Below are 17,604 nucleotides of genomic sequence, written 5' to 3' on the forward strand. Positions count from 1 at the left end.
TGAACGATTTGCTATTCATTGCAGTTTGAGTACAGAACAAGGAAAACCCAATTGTGATTCTGGGAGTGAAGAAAAATGGGGAGAATTTCAAGAAAAAGACACAATGAAACTGTACTCTGCGGCTTGCAAAGGATCATTATTGTCATAATCTAGAGCAAACACCGGTGTGGAAAGTGCCACTGTTACAACAGGTATGTGGAAGATGGAGAAACTGGGAGAATAGCAAGGAGGTCTTCCATGAAGCATGGTGGCAGAAGAGTAGTTAAGGTGGATGTGGGTTCCAAATATAAAGAAGTTTAGATCTGTGATGTGTTTATTATTTTTATAGCGGGGGTTTGGGGGGGGGGGGGGGTAAAGAGGAAAGAAATTGAAACAAAGATGGGAAAAAGACCAGTATAGTTATAACATCAAAATTAAACACTAATGTTATGATAGTATGCAAAACACAATAAATATGCAATATAGAATGGTACAATATAATTTTATACATCAGTCATATTTTACACCCCAAAAATTGAACAGATTGCATCCAGACATCTTGAATAAATGTTTCCGATGTAGACAGGGTATAGGTACATTTTTACATTCTACATGGACATGTCCCAGCCTGAATATTTTTTGGACTAGTTTAATAAATTTTCTTCAACAGTTAATAATCATATAACAATTTACAGCATGGAAACAGGCCATAACAGCCCTTCTAGTCCACACCGATTTATAAGAAACTCCACTAGTTCCACCTACCCACTCCCACAATCCTCCAACCCCCCCACATCCATGTACTCATCTAGCCTCCTCTTAAATGACAGAATTGACCCTGCCGCAACTATTTCTTCCGGTGGATCATTCCACTCAACCACCACTCTTATACTACTCATAAAGTTTTGCCCCCTAACCCTTAACTTATGACCCCTTGTTCCAATCTCCCCTACGCTCAGGGGAAAGAGCCTATTCACATCTATTCCCTTCATAATTTTAAATACCTCTATCAAATCCCCACTCAACCTTCCATGCTCCAATGAATAAAGTCCCAGTCATCTCAATCTTTCTCCATATTCAAGATACTGCAATCCAGGCAACATTTTTGTAAACCTTCTTTGCACCCTCTCTACCTTATTTATATATCCTCCCTATAATTTGGAGACCAAAACTGCACACAATACTCCAAACTTGGCCTCACCCAAGCCTTAAACAGTCTCAACATTACCTCCCAGCTCCTATATTCTATGCTATGATTTATAAAGGCCAGCATACCAAAAGCCTTCTTCACCACTCTATCGATATGGGAATCTACTTTTAAGGAATGCTGAACTGTTATTCCAAGATCCCTTTGTTCCTCAGTATTCCTCAATGCCCTCCCCTTCACTGCATACATCCTATTTTTTGGTTATTTTTTCCAAAATGAAGCACCTCACACTTATCTACATAAAACTCCATCTGCCATCTTTCAGCCCACTTTTCCAAACAGTCCAAATCCTTCTGTAGTCCATGAAAACCCTCCTCACTATCCACAACTCCCCCTATTTTTGTATTATTCGCATATTTACTCACCCAATTTACCACCCCATTATCCAAATCATTAATATAAATGATGAACAACAAAGGACCCAATGCCAATCCCTGAGGCACACTGCTCGTCACTGGCTTCATCCTAACAGTTGGCCTCCATGACTCTCTGGTGCCCATCTTCCAGCCACCTCTGAACCCATCTGACTGTCTCTATATTAATCCCTAAAGATCAAACCTTCTTCACTAAACTTCCATGGGGAACTTTATCAAAAGCCTTACTAAAATCCAAATAGACCACACCGATTGCTCTTCCTTCATCAACCTTTCTGGTCACCTCTTCAAAAAATTCAACAAGATTCATCAAGCATGACTTTCCCCTCCCAAACCCATGTTGGGTGTCCCTGATCAATCTCTGCGTATCCAGATATTTATTATCCCTAGGAATTCCTTCCATTAGTTTCCCCACTACCGATGTCCAACTTACTGGCCTATAGTTGCTTGGCCTACACCTTGTGCCCTTTTTAAACAGCAGAACCACGTTTGCAACTCGCCAATCCTCCGGCACCACACCCTCCTCCAGTGACTGTTGAAAAATTATTGTCAAAGCCTCTGCTATTTCCTCCCTGATCTCCCTTAAGGTCCTGGGAAAAGTCCCATCAGGACCAGACTTATCTACCTTTATATACCCCAGTTCTAAAATCCCCTTTACTAATCCATAACTAACCCTTTTGCCTCACTTATCTTGCACAATTCAATATCTGTAATAGGTGTTAGACTCCTGAGGAATCCTGTGTTATTCCTTTTGGGGGATATCTCATGGATTAATCTAGAATTAAAATTGGATGTTTCAAAGAGATTTCTTAAAAATTGCATTAACTGTGGTTAGAAAGTGTAGAGCTGTTTCATGGAAATTAGTTACTGATTTGGAATTAGATAGATGGCACGGAAAATGCGAAGTTGTATACCACTGGAAAAGATTACATATAATTTAAGGAATCAATATGAAGTCTTCTTGAAAATTTGGTTTTTATATATGCAAAAGATTGATGTTATAACTTTACAATAACTTAATAAACTAATTGTTAAATCATAAATTACCCTTTGTCACTCCCCAACTTCACCTCACCTTATTTCATTATTTTTAAATTTAAACTATTAATTTAGCTTATTTTATATATAATTTTGTTAAACTATGATATTGTAGTTTTTTTTTCCAGTTAATATATATTTTATATTTACTGGGCATAAACATAGTTGTAGGAGATATTTTTAGAATATAACGTAGTTAATATAACGTAGTTATATATATATGTGTGTGTGTGTGTGTTTGCTTTGTGATTCTTTCTTTGCTTTCTCTTTCTTCCTTCTATCTATTGAGGGGTCACTGTGGGAGGGAATAGGAGGGGGAAAATTATAAAATCATGTAATTTTTTCACATATAAACTATGGCTATGTATATATTATTCATTACATGTGTCAATAAAACAAAATTTGAAAAAAAAGTGGATGTAGGTATCATTACGTTTGTAAGGCATTTCAACACAGGATGCTAAACAGTCAGCAAAAAGAATCCAACACGTCCTATCTCCACAATGAGAATTCAAATAACACAGTGTCCAATCACAGCACAAGAACATTTTTGGCAAGCATCTTAACAGTGGAATAATAGTCAGATGCTATTTGGAGCCACTGGAAGAGCTACAAAATTTTTGATTTGTCCTGCACTAATCATGCATCTTTACAACATTCTGACTGAGTTAAATTGGCTCAGAACTGCTGCAAGTAAGAATGCAATTACAATTTTAATCAACATGAAAGAGGTGAGAAGTGATGACTGGAAAAGAAGGAAAAATTGGGACATGGGATTTTACTGAATGACTGAACTGGTTCAAAGGGTCTTCTGAACCAATCCCTGCTGTTCTTTCTCATTGCCAGAACAGACAGAGTGGGCCAAAGGGCTGCTCTTGAGCAGCATTGTTCTATATTCTATTTTTTTTATAGTCTAGGTTTGAATCATTGAAGCAGTAGTAATTAAAAAATCTAATATTTTTGCTCTTCCTTTCCAAAAGTACTGAATAATTTTGAGATTGTGAAAATATACTATACAAACAGGAACTCGATTTTCTTTCGTGTTACCTTTCGTCCATCTACTTGTTGTCCCAGGAGGTGGGTCTGGCAGTGCACCCAGGTATCGCCCCACCATTATCAGTACCAAAATAAATAAATGCTCAGATGTTAAGGAGTGCTATAGCTGTAATGTTAATAGCACAAAGGTCAACTTGATTTTCCACTGGCAAATGTGCCCAAGTATAATACATCAACAAGAGTACGTGTCCAAAATGCATCAACAAATTGCTCTGCTGATTGAGATCATGTGTGCAGTCTCTGTACTTACAACTGTAAGTCCAGGTTCCTCCTCACTGCAGACCCTGCAAGTAAAACTGCAATTCCAACTTCTTCATCTACTAATTATTCAAGCTCTACTTCAGGAATCACTGCGTTTACTCTGACATCCAATACCCCAAGTCGTACGACTACATGAGGTATAACAAATGGAACAACTCTCACATGACCTGTGCCACATTGGAATTCAATATTTGATGGTGCAAGTTTCATTGGGGAAAATAGTGGTTGCGCTTGGACTGAAAGTTGCAATCAAGTTTTGCGAACGGCAAGATATCACACACCTTTCTGTTTATTGGTCTGCTGTGCAAGGATAACTTTTGGAAAAATGAAAATAAGGAAAAAGCAAAGAAAAAAAATCAAAAGAAGGATTCAGAATGGATTGCCTGCAAAGTAGTTGGTAGTAGTGAATGAAACACATTTTGCCTGGAGGTCAGCGATGAGTGGAATTTCACAGGGATCTGTTCTGAGACCCACTCTTTGTGATTGAGGGAATAGATAGGGTGGACAGCCAACACCCTTTTGCCAGTGCGAGCATAGCAAACACCATCACAAGGTCAGAAAAGTTTCGTTTCTTGAGTAGATTTATAGAGGGTTAGCACAACATCGTGGGCTGAAGGACATGTATTACACTATAGTGTTCTATGTACCCAATAGATTGTAAATTAACAAACAAAAAATATTTCTGAGAATTTATTTGGAAAATTTGATTATTAAAAATGTACAGGTTAAAAAGACTTGCAAACATATTTTTGCAAGAAACCAGCTGGTGAGTATTGTTTATGAATTCCAAGTTAGGTAGTTTGCATGTTTAAAATAAACAATTCCATTTGAATTTGCTTTTGCACTGTTTAGGACCAGTAGAATATGAAGACAGTCCAGATAATTTATTTGACCATTCTTTTGAACGTATTAATGTATTAACATTTTATTGTCTGTTTTATTAACTGCTTTAAGTATAGTTTAATTGTTTTATCAAAGTTCTTATCATTTAAAGTTCTGATAACGTGAAAAACTCTGCTACTTTAGAATGGACTTTTCATTCATCAAATCAAAACAACAAAGGCATCTCCATACTGTCCAAGCAATTATAAAGGAAAATAGTTGCAATAAAAATTATACAATATGTTTGTCATCAGGTAAGAAGCAGCTCCACCCTCAATCAATGGTATTTATCTTATTTTTGAAACAATGACTGCCTTCTTATGAGGACAATGACCTCAGAATATATAAAGGAACCAAAAACAAATTATTATACATGTGCACTTGTTGTTCCACAGGCTTTTATACATGTAGAGTACAATTCTTCAAGATCAATATTAATATAAAAATGTACTAAACTTGAGTTTGGCCTTAAAATCACAACATATGACAACAGGCTCCCATTAATTCTTTACGTTCCTCAGAATTCAAAGAAAGTGAAATTCATTAATAATGCTCTATGAAAATTCATGTTTGACAAAATTATACAAGTGAAATAATAAAGTGTGAGTCACAACATTAAAGTCCATTACCCTATTTGGATTTCAATTCCTGCTGCTCTTTTCCCTCGTTGTCCAATGCAAGAGCTTGGACACTTTCTCATGGGGCAATCATCAATCTACTGCAAGTTGTACTAGTGTTGGACAGTAAGATTTCAACCACATACATTAAATGAGGATCTAGTCTTTAATTAACAATTCGTACAAACACTGTTACTTCGATTAGGGGAAATTGTAGATGGGGCATATTGTAACATTTCTGCATAGTGTCTTGCTCAGACTACCTGGTGATTTTGAGCACAGGTCTTCCATGGGACCCCAAATGTGACTCTTAACAACTATTAAACTGTGAAAAATGGAAAATGTTGTAGCGGCTACTTCAGTACAGCTACTAAAGCAAAACACACACACACACACACCCACACACCAGGTTAGTCCACTCAAGACCGTTGTTTTAGACTTTACAGGTTTCTTTTATATACCTCACATCCCAGGCTCCACGGGACTGGGTGGGACATCATGATGGGTTTGCTGCCGATCCAGGTTTAAATTAAGCACTGCGGGCATCCCACGCCTTCCGACAGGAGACTCCGTAAATCAACTCGGCGTGCAGCCCATTAACTGGGTGAGTATCCAGCTGTTTTATGGTTCCATGCACCCGTTGAAGAACTGCGCCGGAAACGGTTCACAATACCGCGCTGTGCCCGCTTTGTCTGCTACACTGATCCATAGTCGGCAAGGGAGCAGCATCACTTATCATACATTTCCGAATTCACGACGGACATGTGCCATGTCTTGGGTAAAAACAATGTCACTGTGGATATGCTGTCCAGACAAACTGTACATCATATTCAGGGTGGCATTGATATTCCTGAATTAGCCAGTGCACAGGCCATGGACCTCAATGTTCAGGCATACGGTACAGCCATTACGAACCTGGACATACAACAGGTGGCACCACAACTGGGTGGCCCAACCCTACTTCGTGACATGCCTTTGGGCTACCCTAGACCAGTGATTCCGGCATCTTGGAGATGACGCCTTTTTGACCAGGAACACAGTAGGTTTCATCCATCCATCAGAGCATCTGTCAAGCTCATGCCAAATAAATACATGTGGCATGGAATGAAAAAAGACGTCACACAATGGGCCCACACACATACCTCCTGCCAGACTGCCAAAATTCAGCGGCACATGAAGGCACCTCTTCAACCTTTCCCAGCGGTATGCAGGCGGTTTGAACACGTGCATGTGGACCTGGTCGTCCTTCAGCAGCTTCGACGTGGTGTCATAATCAGCAAACCTGTTCCAACCAACTGGCATGGAACCCCTAAACAGCATGTACCCCCACCACTCCTGGACGCTGATTTTGTTTTTGTATGCAGACAGGTCCCAGGAGCACTATTACAACAACCGTATGAGGGCCCCTTCTGTGTGATTAAGAACAGGGCTGTGTATACTTTGGAGTTTGGGGGGCATTTGCAGCTGTTTAGTGTGAACAGACTCAAGCCTGCCCATATGGATCACACTTCACCCATTCAGTGCCCCCAGCCCAGAGGGGAGGGCATCCACCTAAGGTGCATGTAGCCGGTGTTTTAGTTTCTGGCGACGGTTCGGGGGATGGGGAGGGTGTAGCGGCTTGAGCGGGCACAGCAGAGTATTGTATTGCTTTAGTAGCTCTACCGAAGTAGCCGCTACAAGGTACAAAAATAAGCGCGATCTGTAAAATAGTAAGTTGTGGTAATACATGAGTACAGAATTGTCAGAGGTAAGACATTTGATGACATAATCTTTATCCAAAGTTAATAATCTTTAAAAAAAAAGTAGCAAATTAGAAGTTAAAAAAAATTCTAATATCTACAGAAACTGAAAACATGTTAAACACCAGCATTTGTTCTTCATACTCAGTAAAAATATTCAGATGAGCAAGAAATTTGTTTTTAGATTTAAATGCTGACTTCAATGGAAATAATTGTCCATTGAGAACTGTGGTCCCTCAGATCCTTTGGTGCCATGAGCTTTCTTCCTTTTCACTTCTCCCCATGATTTTCAGAGCCACATTGTAGCTTGTCACCCTGCAGAGGGATTAAAGAGGAAGTTCCAGCTTACTTTTAATTGGAGATAGACTTCTGCTACATGAAAAAGTGAGCAGCCATTATGCATGTATAAATCTTTCATGATCTGTTGGGCATTTGATTACAGAGAATTATAGTGAAATAAAATCCAAGATCACCAAATGTTCACACAGAAGCTGAAGACCAGATTATTTTCCTTCTCTCCAGATTGAGGAAAATTGTTCCAGGTTTCATGTCACCTTCTCAATGTCATGCAATACAGTACAACCTTGACAGTGAACAACCAACATTCCTGAATGGCAATACTCAGATAGACACATGACAAACTCTGTCTGTCAAACAAATTAAAATAATGAACCAAGGATAAGCTCAACCCAATGACAAAAGAGAAATGAGGAAATGTCAAAATAAATTGCAACTCCTGCCTTACCTTGGTTAATTGCTTCCCATTCACTCTTGCATGCTTAAACAACCGGAATACCTGAAAGCATTTTGAAAAGAGTTTATAAGGTGAATTTTAGGCTCTAATACAAAAATGTAAATCAATTATGTTAAGTGATTAACAATGTTAGAGCGCCATCTTGTTGCTCCAAGCCCATAACTGATAAAACAGCTCACTGCTCCTCTCAATCATGGGAGTAAAAATTGGATCCCAATCTCATATAGTCCTTCCACCCAGTTGGACAACCTGTAGCATGCCGAAAGAATATAGATTCATCACAAGGAACTTTATTTATTCCAAATGAAGCTCTGCAACAGTTGCATGCACAATTATTAAAAACTGTGCAAATTTTTTAAAAAATCACAATCTTGATTACAAAATTTAAAGTAATTCCAAACACAAATTGAGAAATACTATTTAGTCTCGTTTGCTGACCCTTTTCAACCCCACATTCAGGAACAAAACTGACCATTTTAACTTCCTCTCCTTCTCACCTTGATTAGCGTGGTGTAACACTATTGGTGGGACATCGAGCAGGCCAATCATGTCAAGGGGTGGGACTTATGTATCTTGGAAAGAGAGGGTCAGAACTAGCAGGGAAAAGCCTGCATATATAGATATTCACTAAGTGTATGGTAAAATAAAGCAAGCTACAAATGCAATTCCAGGCTCATGGTCATTTTTATAATGAGCGTGTTTGAACCCAACATGACAATTAGTTTCAATAATCACCCTTCTACTCACTGTTGTACAATTCAGATGGAAGCTTAGACCTCATCAAATCTATGCCATCTCTTTCAAAGAACAAACTTAAAGCCAGTTTTTAAACTCAAGATAAACATCATCTTCACAGTGAAGACCAATCCTAATGAATTTGAAATTAGCAGCTCAGACGTTGCAAAATTGTCATGAAGAGCTCTCAAGATATGAGCCTGGAGACCAATACTGCTCTCCACTATGGAACTCAGTCCTTCTTGATTCAATTTAGTGGTTCCACACTTAAACTTCTCCAGAGTTTTTACCTTCTTCATGGAAGTGGGCACAGCTGATTGATAAAATTCAGCCTCGGTAACCCAGCAGACGGGAGCTTGTCCTAGGTCTTCTTCCTTCACAGTCATGTCACTAAGTGAATTGCTATACACCAGGTAGGTTTGATGAATGTGAGAAAAGATGTGTACTACCTAGAAGAAAAGAATAAAATAGAAAATCCTTCTTTGTAGAGGTTGTTTCATATTGGTGGAATAGTAAATGCGATGTTAAACATTTAGATCAATTGCAGAAATTATATTAATGTTTTCTAAAGAGTTAACATTATTATTGCATTGAAACCTATTTGATGGTTATTGCCCAATTCTTCACTTCTGGACTTCTATGTTTTGTAAAAGACACTTCCAACTCACCTCCCCAATAAGCTGTACATCAGTATTTGTAACTAGATTTCCCATTAATTCTGTGAGCCGATTGAATATTATGTGTTTCTGCTTCTTTTCCTTCACCACAGCCTCCAACAGAATGCTAGGGAACTCCCACATCCCAGCTAAAAGTCCTGACAATTAAGAGGATACAAAACAGTGAATGAATGGCATCAATTCACCATATTCTGTAAAATGGCAACAAAAAAAAACAGATCACAGTTACAGTTGAAATGTACAGAAATGTACACATTGAATAGGATTGAAATAATTTTTTAAATATATATTAAATGTAGGTTTCATACATTCGCAAATTTATCTGTAGAGGTATTTCCCTACTGCCCTGAGCTAAATATTCAGTGGTATTCAACTATCAATATTGCAAAACCTGTGAATTTATTTTTTTTTAGTGTTCTGACAGACTAGCATATATTCCCACAATCAAAAGTGTACCAAATCCAAGAACTGGGAGCTCAAGTAATTTCTGCCATTTATGCTGTTGTTAGAATACTCATGGGAAGTGGAAAAATATTAGTGCCTCAAAATTTAAACCCAGAAAATAGCTCTAAATAATGGTCGCACTCAAAACTAAATTTTTAGATATTATTTATAATCATGTAATAAAACAGAAATGTTAATTTTACACAAAATTGCCTTTAGTCTGCCATAAGATTTTTTCGATGTAGGGTACCAGTATGGACTCTCCAACATATAGAGCTTTTACTGTAACTGATTGGGGAATGAACAATGAGGCAAACAGTTTATCTCCTCTCCAAGTTTCCATCCCACCAAATATTTTTTTCAGATAACAGTAGATACCAGAGTTTGGTCTCTGAACTAGGAAATACTCTTCTGTTTCATTGTATTTCCTCTTCCGTGTCACCACACAGGTCAATGTACGCTCGAATCGTGGAGGTTTCTTTGTTGGTTTCCTTGGGAAATTCTTTACTCCAAGCTCACTATCCCAAGCTACCTTTTCAGGCAAACACAAGGAGCAACTTCCTGCTCCACCTGCAACATTAGACAGAAATACCAATCTTACTTTATTGAATATTTACAGAAGGCCTGCACATAGCAGCATTAGATATTAAGTTGCTCTTATATTTAGACGACAAGGAATCTAGACCAATCACATTGTCAGGGCTTGAATTGAGCAACAGCAAATTGCTTCAAAAAATGTTTTTAATCTGAAAAATCTGGGCTGAATTCCTGCCATCCTTGCTGCCAGAGTCATCAATGCTGAGAGTTACGTTGTCTGACCCAGAGAATAATGTGGGGAGATCAGCGAGGATAAATTTTCCGCATTTCTCTAAATGCTCAGTTTTTAATGATTCTGAACAAAAATAAACCCGCAAGATTTTCTTCTAAGTGAGAAGGCAATAAAAAAATATTTGAAAATGTCCCAGTCATTCTCTTCCTAGTGTTTGGCTAAGGAAACAATTTCAAAATGAGTAATTTTTATTTTAAGAAAAAAATGCCTACAATATTTGTGGTAGTGATGCACTGTTTCTAGCTGCTTTCAGGTGCAATCGCTCTGAGAACGTGCCCGCAGAAGCGGCTGCAGGTGTGTCCGAATTGACGTTGAGGTGGCAGCACTGAAGGCGCTGTTCTGGCACCTGAAAGGGCCGGCTTCTTGGAGCAAACGCTGGTTCCTGTCGACTGTGGCCTTAGTCCCGCCCGCTGTCGTGATGTCATTTGCAGCGCATCAAGGCTGAAGCAGAAAGGAACACAGGATCATGACAGACCTGGAGCTGAGAAGTGCGTCTAATGTACTGAAAAATGTGACTGTACTGGTAATGCCGAGTCTGCACACTCTCCAGTTTTTCAAAAATCGCGCCGAAGCATCTCAGGCTGATGACATCACCGTGACATCATCAGTCCGCCCCCTAGCAGCCACTGCTGCTTTCAAGTGCCTCAGGGGACTGCTTGGAAGCGGAAAATATACCTCCCCGAGGAGGATGGGGTGAGTACTCCTCAGGGCTGGGTTTTCCACTTTCAGGTGGCCTCCCGACAGCCGCAATCAGGTAGAATAGGCAGCTTTACATCGTGGTATTTCGGCCACCTGAAATCGGCTTATGAAATACCTTGACCTCCTTGCACTCCACCTCTCCTTCCAATGCAATGCTAAGGCCTGGAGGCACGTTAATTTTTTTAAATTTAAATTTTAATTTTTTTTAATTTAAAAAAATTTATACATACAACACTGTAACAGGCCCTTTCAGCCTGTGCGCCCAATTACACCCAATTGACCAACAACACCCAGTACGCTTTGATGGAAACCAGAGTTCTCAGGGAAAACCCACGCAGACAAGAGGAGAATGTACAAATTTCTTTCAGACAGCACTGGATTCGTACACCAGACCCAATCACTGGCACTGTAATAGGGTTGCGCTAACGGCTGCACTAACCGTGACACCCACGGAGAAGGGAGAGAAGGGCTTTATCAAGTGTATCTGAGAACATTATGATAAGCCATTGAAGAAAGTTCAGGAGCCTTGGCAGAGATAAGAGAATCATCAAAAGGGCAAAATGGGAAATTGGGGAACAGCTAATTACACTGGGATGAGGCAGGAACTAGCGAAAGTAAATTGAAAACAGATGTTCAAGGGCAAAAACACAGAACTAATGTGGAGGAAGTTTAGGGACAACTTGCGATGTGTTCAGGAGAGGTTTGTCTCACTGGGACAAGGAAAAGATGGTAGGAAAAGGGAACTGTGGTTGGCAAAACACGTGAGGCAGCTAGTTAAGAGGAAGAAGGAAGCCTCCATTTGATTTAAGAAGCAGGAAACAGAAAGGGCTCATGAGAGGTACAGTATATGGTAGCCAGGAAGGAGCTTAAGAAAGTACTTGGGAGAGCTTGAAAATGGCATAATAAGGCCTTGGAAAGTAGGATTAAGGAGAACCCCAAGGCACTCTATGCATATGTGAAGAGCAGAAGAATGAGGAGAATGAAAGTGGGGCAGCTAAATGATAAAGGAGGCAACGTGCCTGGAAGCAGACGAGTACCTAAGTGTATCCACAAGATAAAAGGACCTTGATCAGGGTGAGGCCAGAATAAGACAGGCTTGTGTGCCTGATGATGTTGAGATTAAGGAAGAGGAAGTGTTGGATCTTCTTCAAAACTTTAAAATTGAAAAGTCCCCAGAGCCAGACGCAATATAACCCAGGTTACCATGTGAAGTGAGAGAAAAGATTGCTTGGGCAGTGGTTATGATCTTTGAGTAAACTTTGGCCTCAGAGGCGATGCTGCAGGATTGGAGAATTGCAAATGTGATCCCCTTGTTTATAAAAGGTAATATGAAGAATCCTGAGAATTATGGACCGGTGAGTCTTAAGTCAGTGGTGTGCAAACTATTGGAGATGATTATTAAGGATAAGATCTATGAGCATTTGGAGAGCAACAATCATGTTCACATGGCTTTGTGAAGGAAAGGTGATGTCTCACAAGCCTAATTGAGTTTTTTGAGGAGGTAACAAAAGAAATTGATGAAGGTAGAGCAGTAGATGTGGTCAATATAGATTTCAGTAAGGCATTTGACAAGGTCCACCATGAGAGACTCATTAAGAAAGTCTTGAGGCTTGGGATCCACAGAACCTTGGCTGTATGAGTTAAAAATTGGCTTGCACATAGAAAACAGAGAGTACTAGTGGATGGAAAGTATTCAGCCTGGAGGTCAGTGACTAGTGGAGTTCTGCAGTGATCTGTTCTGGGACCCCTGCTCTTTGATTTTTATGAATGTTCTTGATGAAGTGGCCGAAGGATGGGCCAGTAGGTTTGCAGATGATACGAAGGTTGGAGGAGTTGTGGATAGTGCCGGTTTGTCTACCGTTACAGAAGGATATAAACAGGATGCAAAGTTGGGCAGAAAAGTAGCAGATGGACTTCAATCCTGATAAGTATGAGGTGATGCATTTTGGAAGATCAAACCAGAAAGCTGAATACAGGGTTAATGATCAGTAACAAGAGCGTAGATGAACAGAGGGACCTTGGGGTCCAAATCCATACATCTCTCAAGTGCCACACAGGTTAACAGGATAGTCAAGAAGGCCATTTGGATGTTGGGTTTCTTTAATAGGGGCATTGAGTTTAAGAGCAGAGAGGTCTACAAATCTCTGGTGAGAGCACACAAAGTATTGTGTTCAGTTCTTGTCCTCTCATTCTCAGAAGGATGTGGAAGCTATGGAGAGGGTGCAGAGGAGATTTACCAGGATTTACCAAATCTTGTGAGGCAAGGTTAGCAGAGCTGGGACTTTTCTCTTTGGAATGAAGAAGTATGAGAGGAGACTAAATAGGGGTGAGAGGCTGAAGCAGGGTTGACAATCAGTACCTTTTTCCTACAGCAGGAATAGCAAACATCAGAGGACATAAGTACAAGATGAAGGGAGGGAAGTTTTAGGGAGACATCAGGGGTAGCTTTTTTTTTAAAGTGTGGTTGCCTGTAATGCCTTGCGAGGGATGGTAGAGGAGGATGAAACATTAGGGTCATTTAAGAGACTCTTGGACAGGGACATGGATGAAAGAAAAATAGAAGGTTATGAGGTAGGAAGAGTTTAGGTTCAAATTTAAGTTCTGGGACGGACGATCTCGGACAATCTTTCCTGGACCTAACACACTAATGTCATCATGAAGAAAGCATGTCACTGCCTCTACTTCCTCAGGAGTTTGCAGAGGTTTGGTATGACACCAGAAACCCTGGCAAATTTCGAGAGGTGAGGTGAAAAGTATGCTGACCGGCTGCATCACAGTCTGGTATGGGGACACCAATACCCCTGAGCGTAAAGACCTCCAAAAGGTAGTGGACACTGCCCAGAACATCACAGGCAAAACCCTCCCCACCAGCAAGAACATCTACAGGGAAACCTGCCGTCGGAGTGCAGCCAGAATCAGCAATGATCCACACCACTCAGCACACACTCTTGTCTCGTTGCTGCCATCAAGAAAGAGGTATAGGTGCCACAAGACTCGTACCACCAGGTTCAGGAACAGCTGCTCCCCCTCCACCATCAGACTCCTCAACAACAAACTCAATCAGGGACTCATTTAAGGACTCTTGTGCAATTTATTGATTTTTTTTTATTCTCTCTGCATTGCAGTTTGTTTATATTCATTATCTGCTTACTGTTCTTTATTTGTTCACATATACAGGTACACAATCCTTTATCTGGAACAGTGTGTCCCAAATTTTGTTTTTTTCCGGATTTCATAAAGCCAGATTTAAACCCACCCAAATTGTGCTGTCGTATCCACCCCCACCCCCTTCCAGTCGCGCTACCATCTCCCCCCGCCCTTACCCGTCCGACTCGAGCTGCCGGTCTCCTCCCCCCCCCCCCCCACCCCCCGCCCTCCTGACTCGCGCTGCCGGTCTCTTTCCCATTACTCAACCTACTCAGACTGTCGATCTCCCCCCCCCCACCCACCCGCCTGCCTGACTCTCACTGTCAATGCACCCCCCCCCCTCCCGACTCGCGCTGCCGATCTCTCGCCTGCCCAACTCACGTTAGCAGTTTCTCCCCCTCGCCCACCCGACTCATGCTGCCAGTCTCTCTCCCCACTTGTCGGATTTTGGAGCTTTCCGGATTTTAGATGTCTGGATTGTGTACCTGTAATATGCTCTGTAGTTGATTGGCACAACATTGAGGGCTGAAGGGCCTGTACTGTGCTCTAGTGTTCTATGCCCTATGTTCTATGATTATGCAGGGATGAGATGCTAGAAGACTGGAGGCTAATGTTATACCTTTTTTTTAAAAAAAAAGCTGAAGGACATGGCAGGGAACTACAAGCTGGTAATTGTAACATCAATCATTACTGGAGGAAGATTCAGAGAGATCAGTCCACTTGCATTTGGAAAGGCAAGATCTGATTAGAGATAGTCAGCATGGCTTCATGCAAGGGTAATTGTATCTCACGAATTTGAGGAGTTTTTTTTTAAAAGGTAACCAAGAAGATTGATGAAGATAAGGTGCTAGACATTTTCTACATCACCAGTAACAAGGCTTTTGACTAGGTCCAGCATGGTAGATTCATCTGGAAGGTCAGATTGCATGTGATCCAGGGTGAGCTGGACAACTAGTCAGAGAACTGGCTCAACAGATGGAGGGAGGTAGTGGAGGGTTGACACTCTGTTTGAGGGCCTGGGCCCAATAGTGTGCTGCAGAGATTGGTGCTGTTGTTTCTCATGTTACGAGCCCAAAGGACCCCAAATCCCAGCAGCAATACATAATCACCAAGACAAATGGTTACTTAAACAAAAGTTGCTTTTAATCATCTTTAAACATAAAAATAGAAACAAACTTTAACTTATATTATTAACTTACTTAATTTAACCTAACCTAAGCCCCCTTCTAATTCTAAGCACGTGTTTGTAATGTGTGGTAAGTTTAGAAACATGCTTGGGTTTACAGTCCAATCTCACTTCTCATTCTTCCAAGTTCACTGGTGGCAGGCAATTCTTACACTGTGCATAGAATTTTACATGTTTAAAGTTCACCAGGCTTCGATTCTTGAAAGGTAAATGGTTACCATTCAGGAAGGTGCTTGTAGGTTTTGTAGAGAGAGATGTGTTGTTCCAGGAGATTCACAACTGAGGTACTTCCCTCAGTCACCTCAGTGTCTTGCAGATGAAACTTGCCCCATCAGGGTTCTCCAGATGATAACCTCTTTCTTTCAGGTCACCACAAAGTTCCTTTCTATTTCTCTTATTCCAAGTGAAACACTAGACAGCCAGTACTTTTAGCCATCTTCCACTCTGGAGCTTCTGTTTGAGTTCCAGCCAGCTTCTGCTTGTCCCAGCTCTCTCACACACACACTCTGAGACTGAGACAGCCTGTTTCACTTTCTCTGCTTGCAAAAACCACCTGACCTTCTCCATCAAACAATAGGAGTCAGTCTTCTGGTTCATCTATTGTTTTTAGGTAAACAAGAACCCATCAGTGACCTCTCTAAGCCATCTTGTCTCTGCTGTTGCTTTAAAGACAATAGTCCATTCATTCCACAACATCAATTCAATTAACACTTACTTGTGAAGTCTCCATAGGCACTCTTCAAAGTTTCTGTAAAGTCACTCTGGATATGAATTCTCCAGTATTTCAAATAAGATGTTTTAAAGTGTTTGTATGTAATCTATTCTAACTTTTCCCAATTTATCTCCCAAAAATATTTCTATATATTCTGTCACAGTCATCTGCATTAATGACTTAGATGGCAATAATAGTAAGCCTGGTTAGCAAGTTTGCATATGACTCCAAAATTGGTGATGTTGTGGGCAGTGAAGAATAAAACATAGAACATTACAGCACAGAACAGCCCCTTCGGTCCATGATGTTGTGCTAACCTCGAGAAATCCACTCAACCTACTAAACTTTCCCTACCCCACACTCATAACCTGTTATTTTTCTTGCATCCATGTACCTGTTTAAGAGTCTTGTAAATGCCTTCATTGTATCACCCTCCACCACCACCACCCCTGTCAATGCACTCCAGACACCCTCCATTCTCTGTGTGAAAAAAACTTACCTCTAATATCTCCCTTAAACTTTCCTCCCCTCATCTTGTATAGATATCCTCTGCTGTTGGCTTTACTAGCCCCAGGAAAATAGGTGCTTGCTTTCCACTCATAATCTTGTAGACCTCTAATTCACCTCTCATCCCTCTTCGCTCCAAAGAGAAAAGCCCCAGCTCTATTAACCTTGCCTCATATGACACATTTCCAATCCAGGCAGCATTCTGGTCAATCTCCTCTACAACCTCTCCATAGCTTCCACGTCCTTCCTGTAATGAGGCAACCAGAACTGAATGCAATATTCCAAGTGTGGTCCAACCACAGTTTTATAGAGTAGTAACATTACCTCATGACTTTGAATTTAATCCTTTGACTACTGAAGGCCAGCACACGAAGCTTTCATAACTACCCTGTCAATTGTGCAGCAACCTTGAGAGATTTGGACCCCAAGGTCCATCCGTTCTTCCACACAGTTGAAAATCCTACCATTAACCATGTACTGCACCTTCAGGTTTGACATTCCAAAATGTAACCCTTCACACTTATCCAGATTGAATTTCATCTGCCACTTTTCCACCCAAGTCTACATCCTGTCTGTATCCTGTGTAACCTACGATAACCTTCTACACTATCCAGAGCACCCCAACCTTTGTTTCATCTGTAACTACTGACCTGTCCCTCTACTTCTCCATCCAGGTCATTTTTATAAAAATCACAAAGAGCAGGTGTCCCAGAATAGATCCCTGGAGAACTCCACTAGTCACTGTCTTCCAGGCAAAATAT

General features: G+C 40.6%; 1 protein-coding gene across 4 annotated transcripts in view; it reads right to left on the bottom strand.

Moving 5' to 3' along the window:
• Positions 1–4,592: 4,592 nt before the first annotated feature.
• Positions 4,593–17,604, bottom strand: part of LOC138763880 (uncharacterized) — a 41,437-nt gene continuing 28,425 nt past the window's right edge. For 2 of the 4 annotated variants that reach the window (XM_069938796.1, XM_069938795.1), the window contains 5 exons: positions 10,142–10,333; positions 9,311–9,456; positions 8,933–9,091; positions 7,899–7,949; positions 4,593–7,468 (listed from right to left, as the gene is read on the bottom strand). In XM_069938796.1, the coding sequence (XP_069794897.1) occupies positions 7,424–7,468; positions 7,899–7,949; positions 8,933–9,091; positions 9,311–9,456; positions 10,142–10,333 (593 nt within the window). In that variant the 3' untranslated portion in view covers positions 4,593–7,423. Of the gene's footprint in view, positions 7,469–7,898; positions 7,950–8,932; positions 9,092–9,310; positions 9,457–10,141; positions 10,334–10,804; positions 11,034–17,604 lie in introns of those variants that run through there. The other 2 variants (XM_069938797.1, XR_011357873.1) reach the window with 2 other exon arrangements.

This window comes from Narcine bancroftii, chromosome 5 (genome assembly GCF_036971445.1).
Source record: "Narcine bancroftii isolate sNarBan1 chromosome 5, sNarBan1.hap1, whole genome shotgun sequence".
Classification (NCBI taxonomy): domain Eukaryota; kingdom Metazoa; phylum Chordata; class Chondrichthyes; order Torpediniformes; family Narcinidae; genus Narcine; species Narcine bancroftii.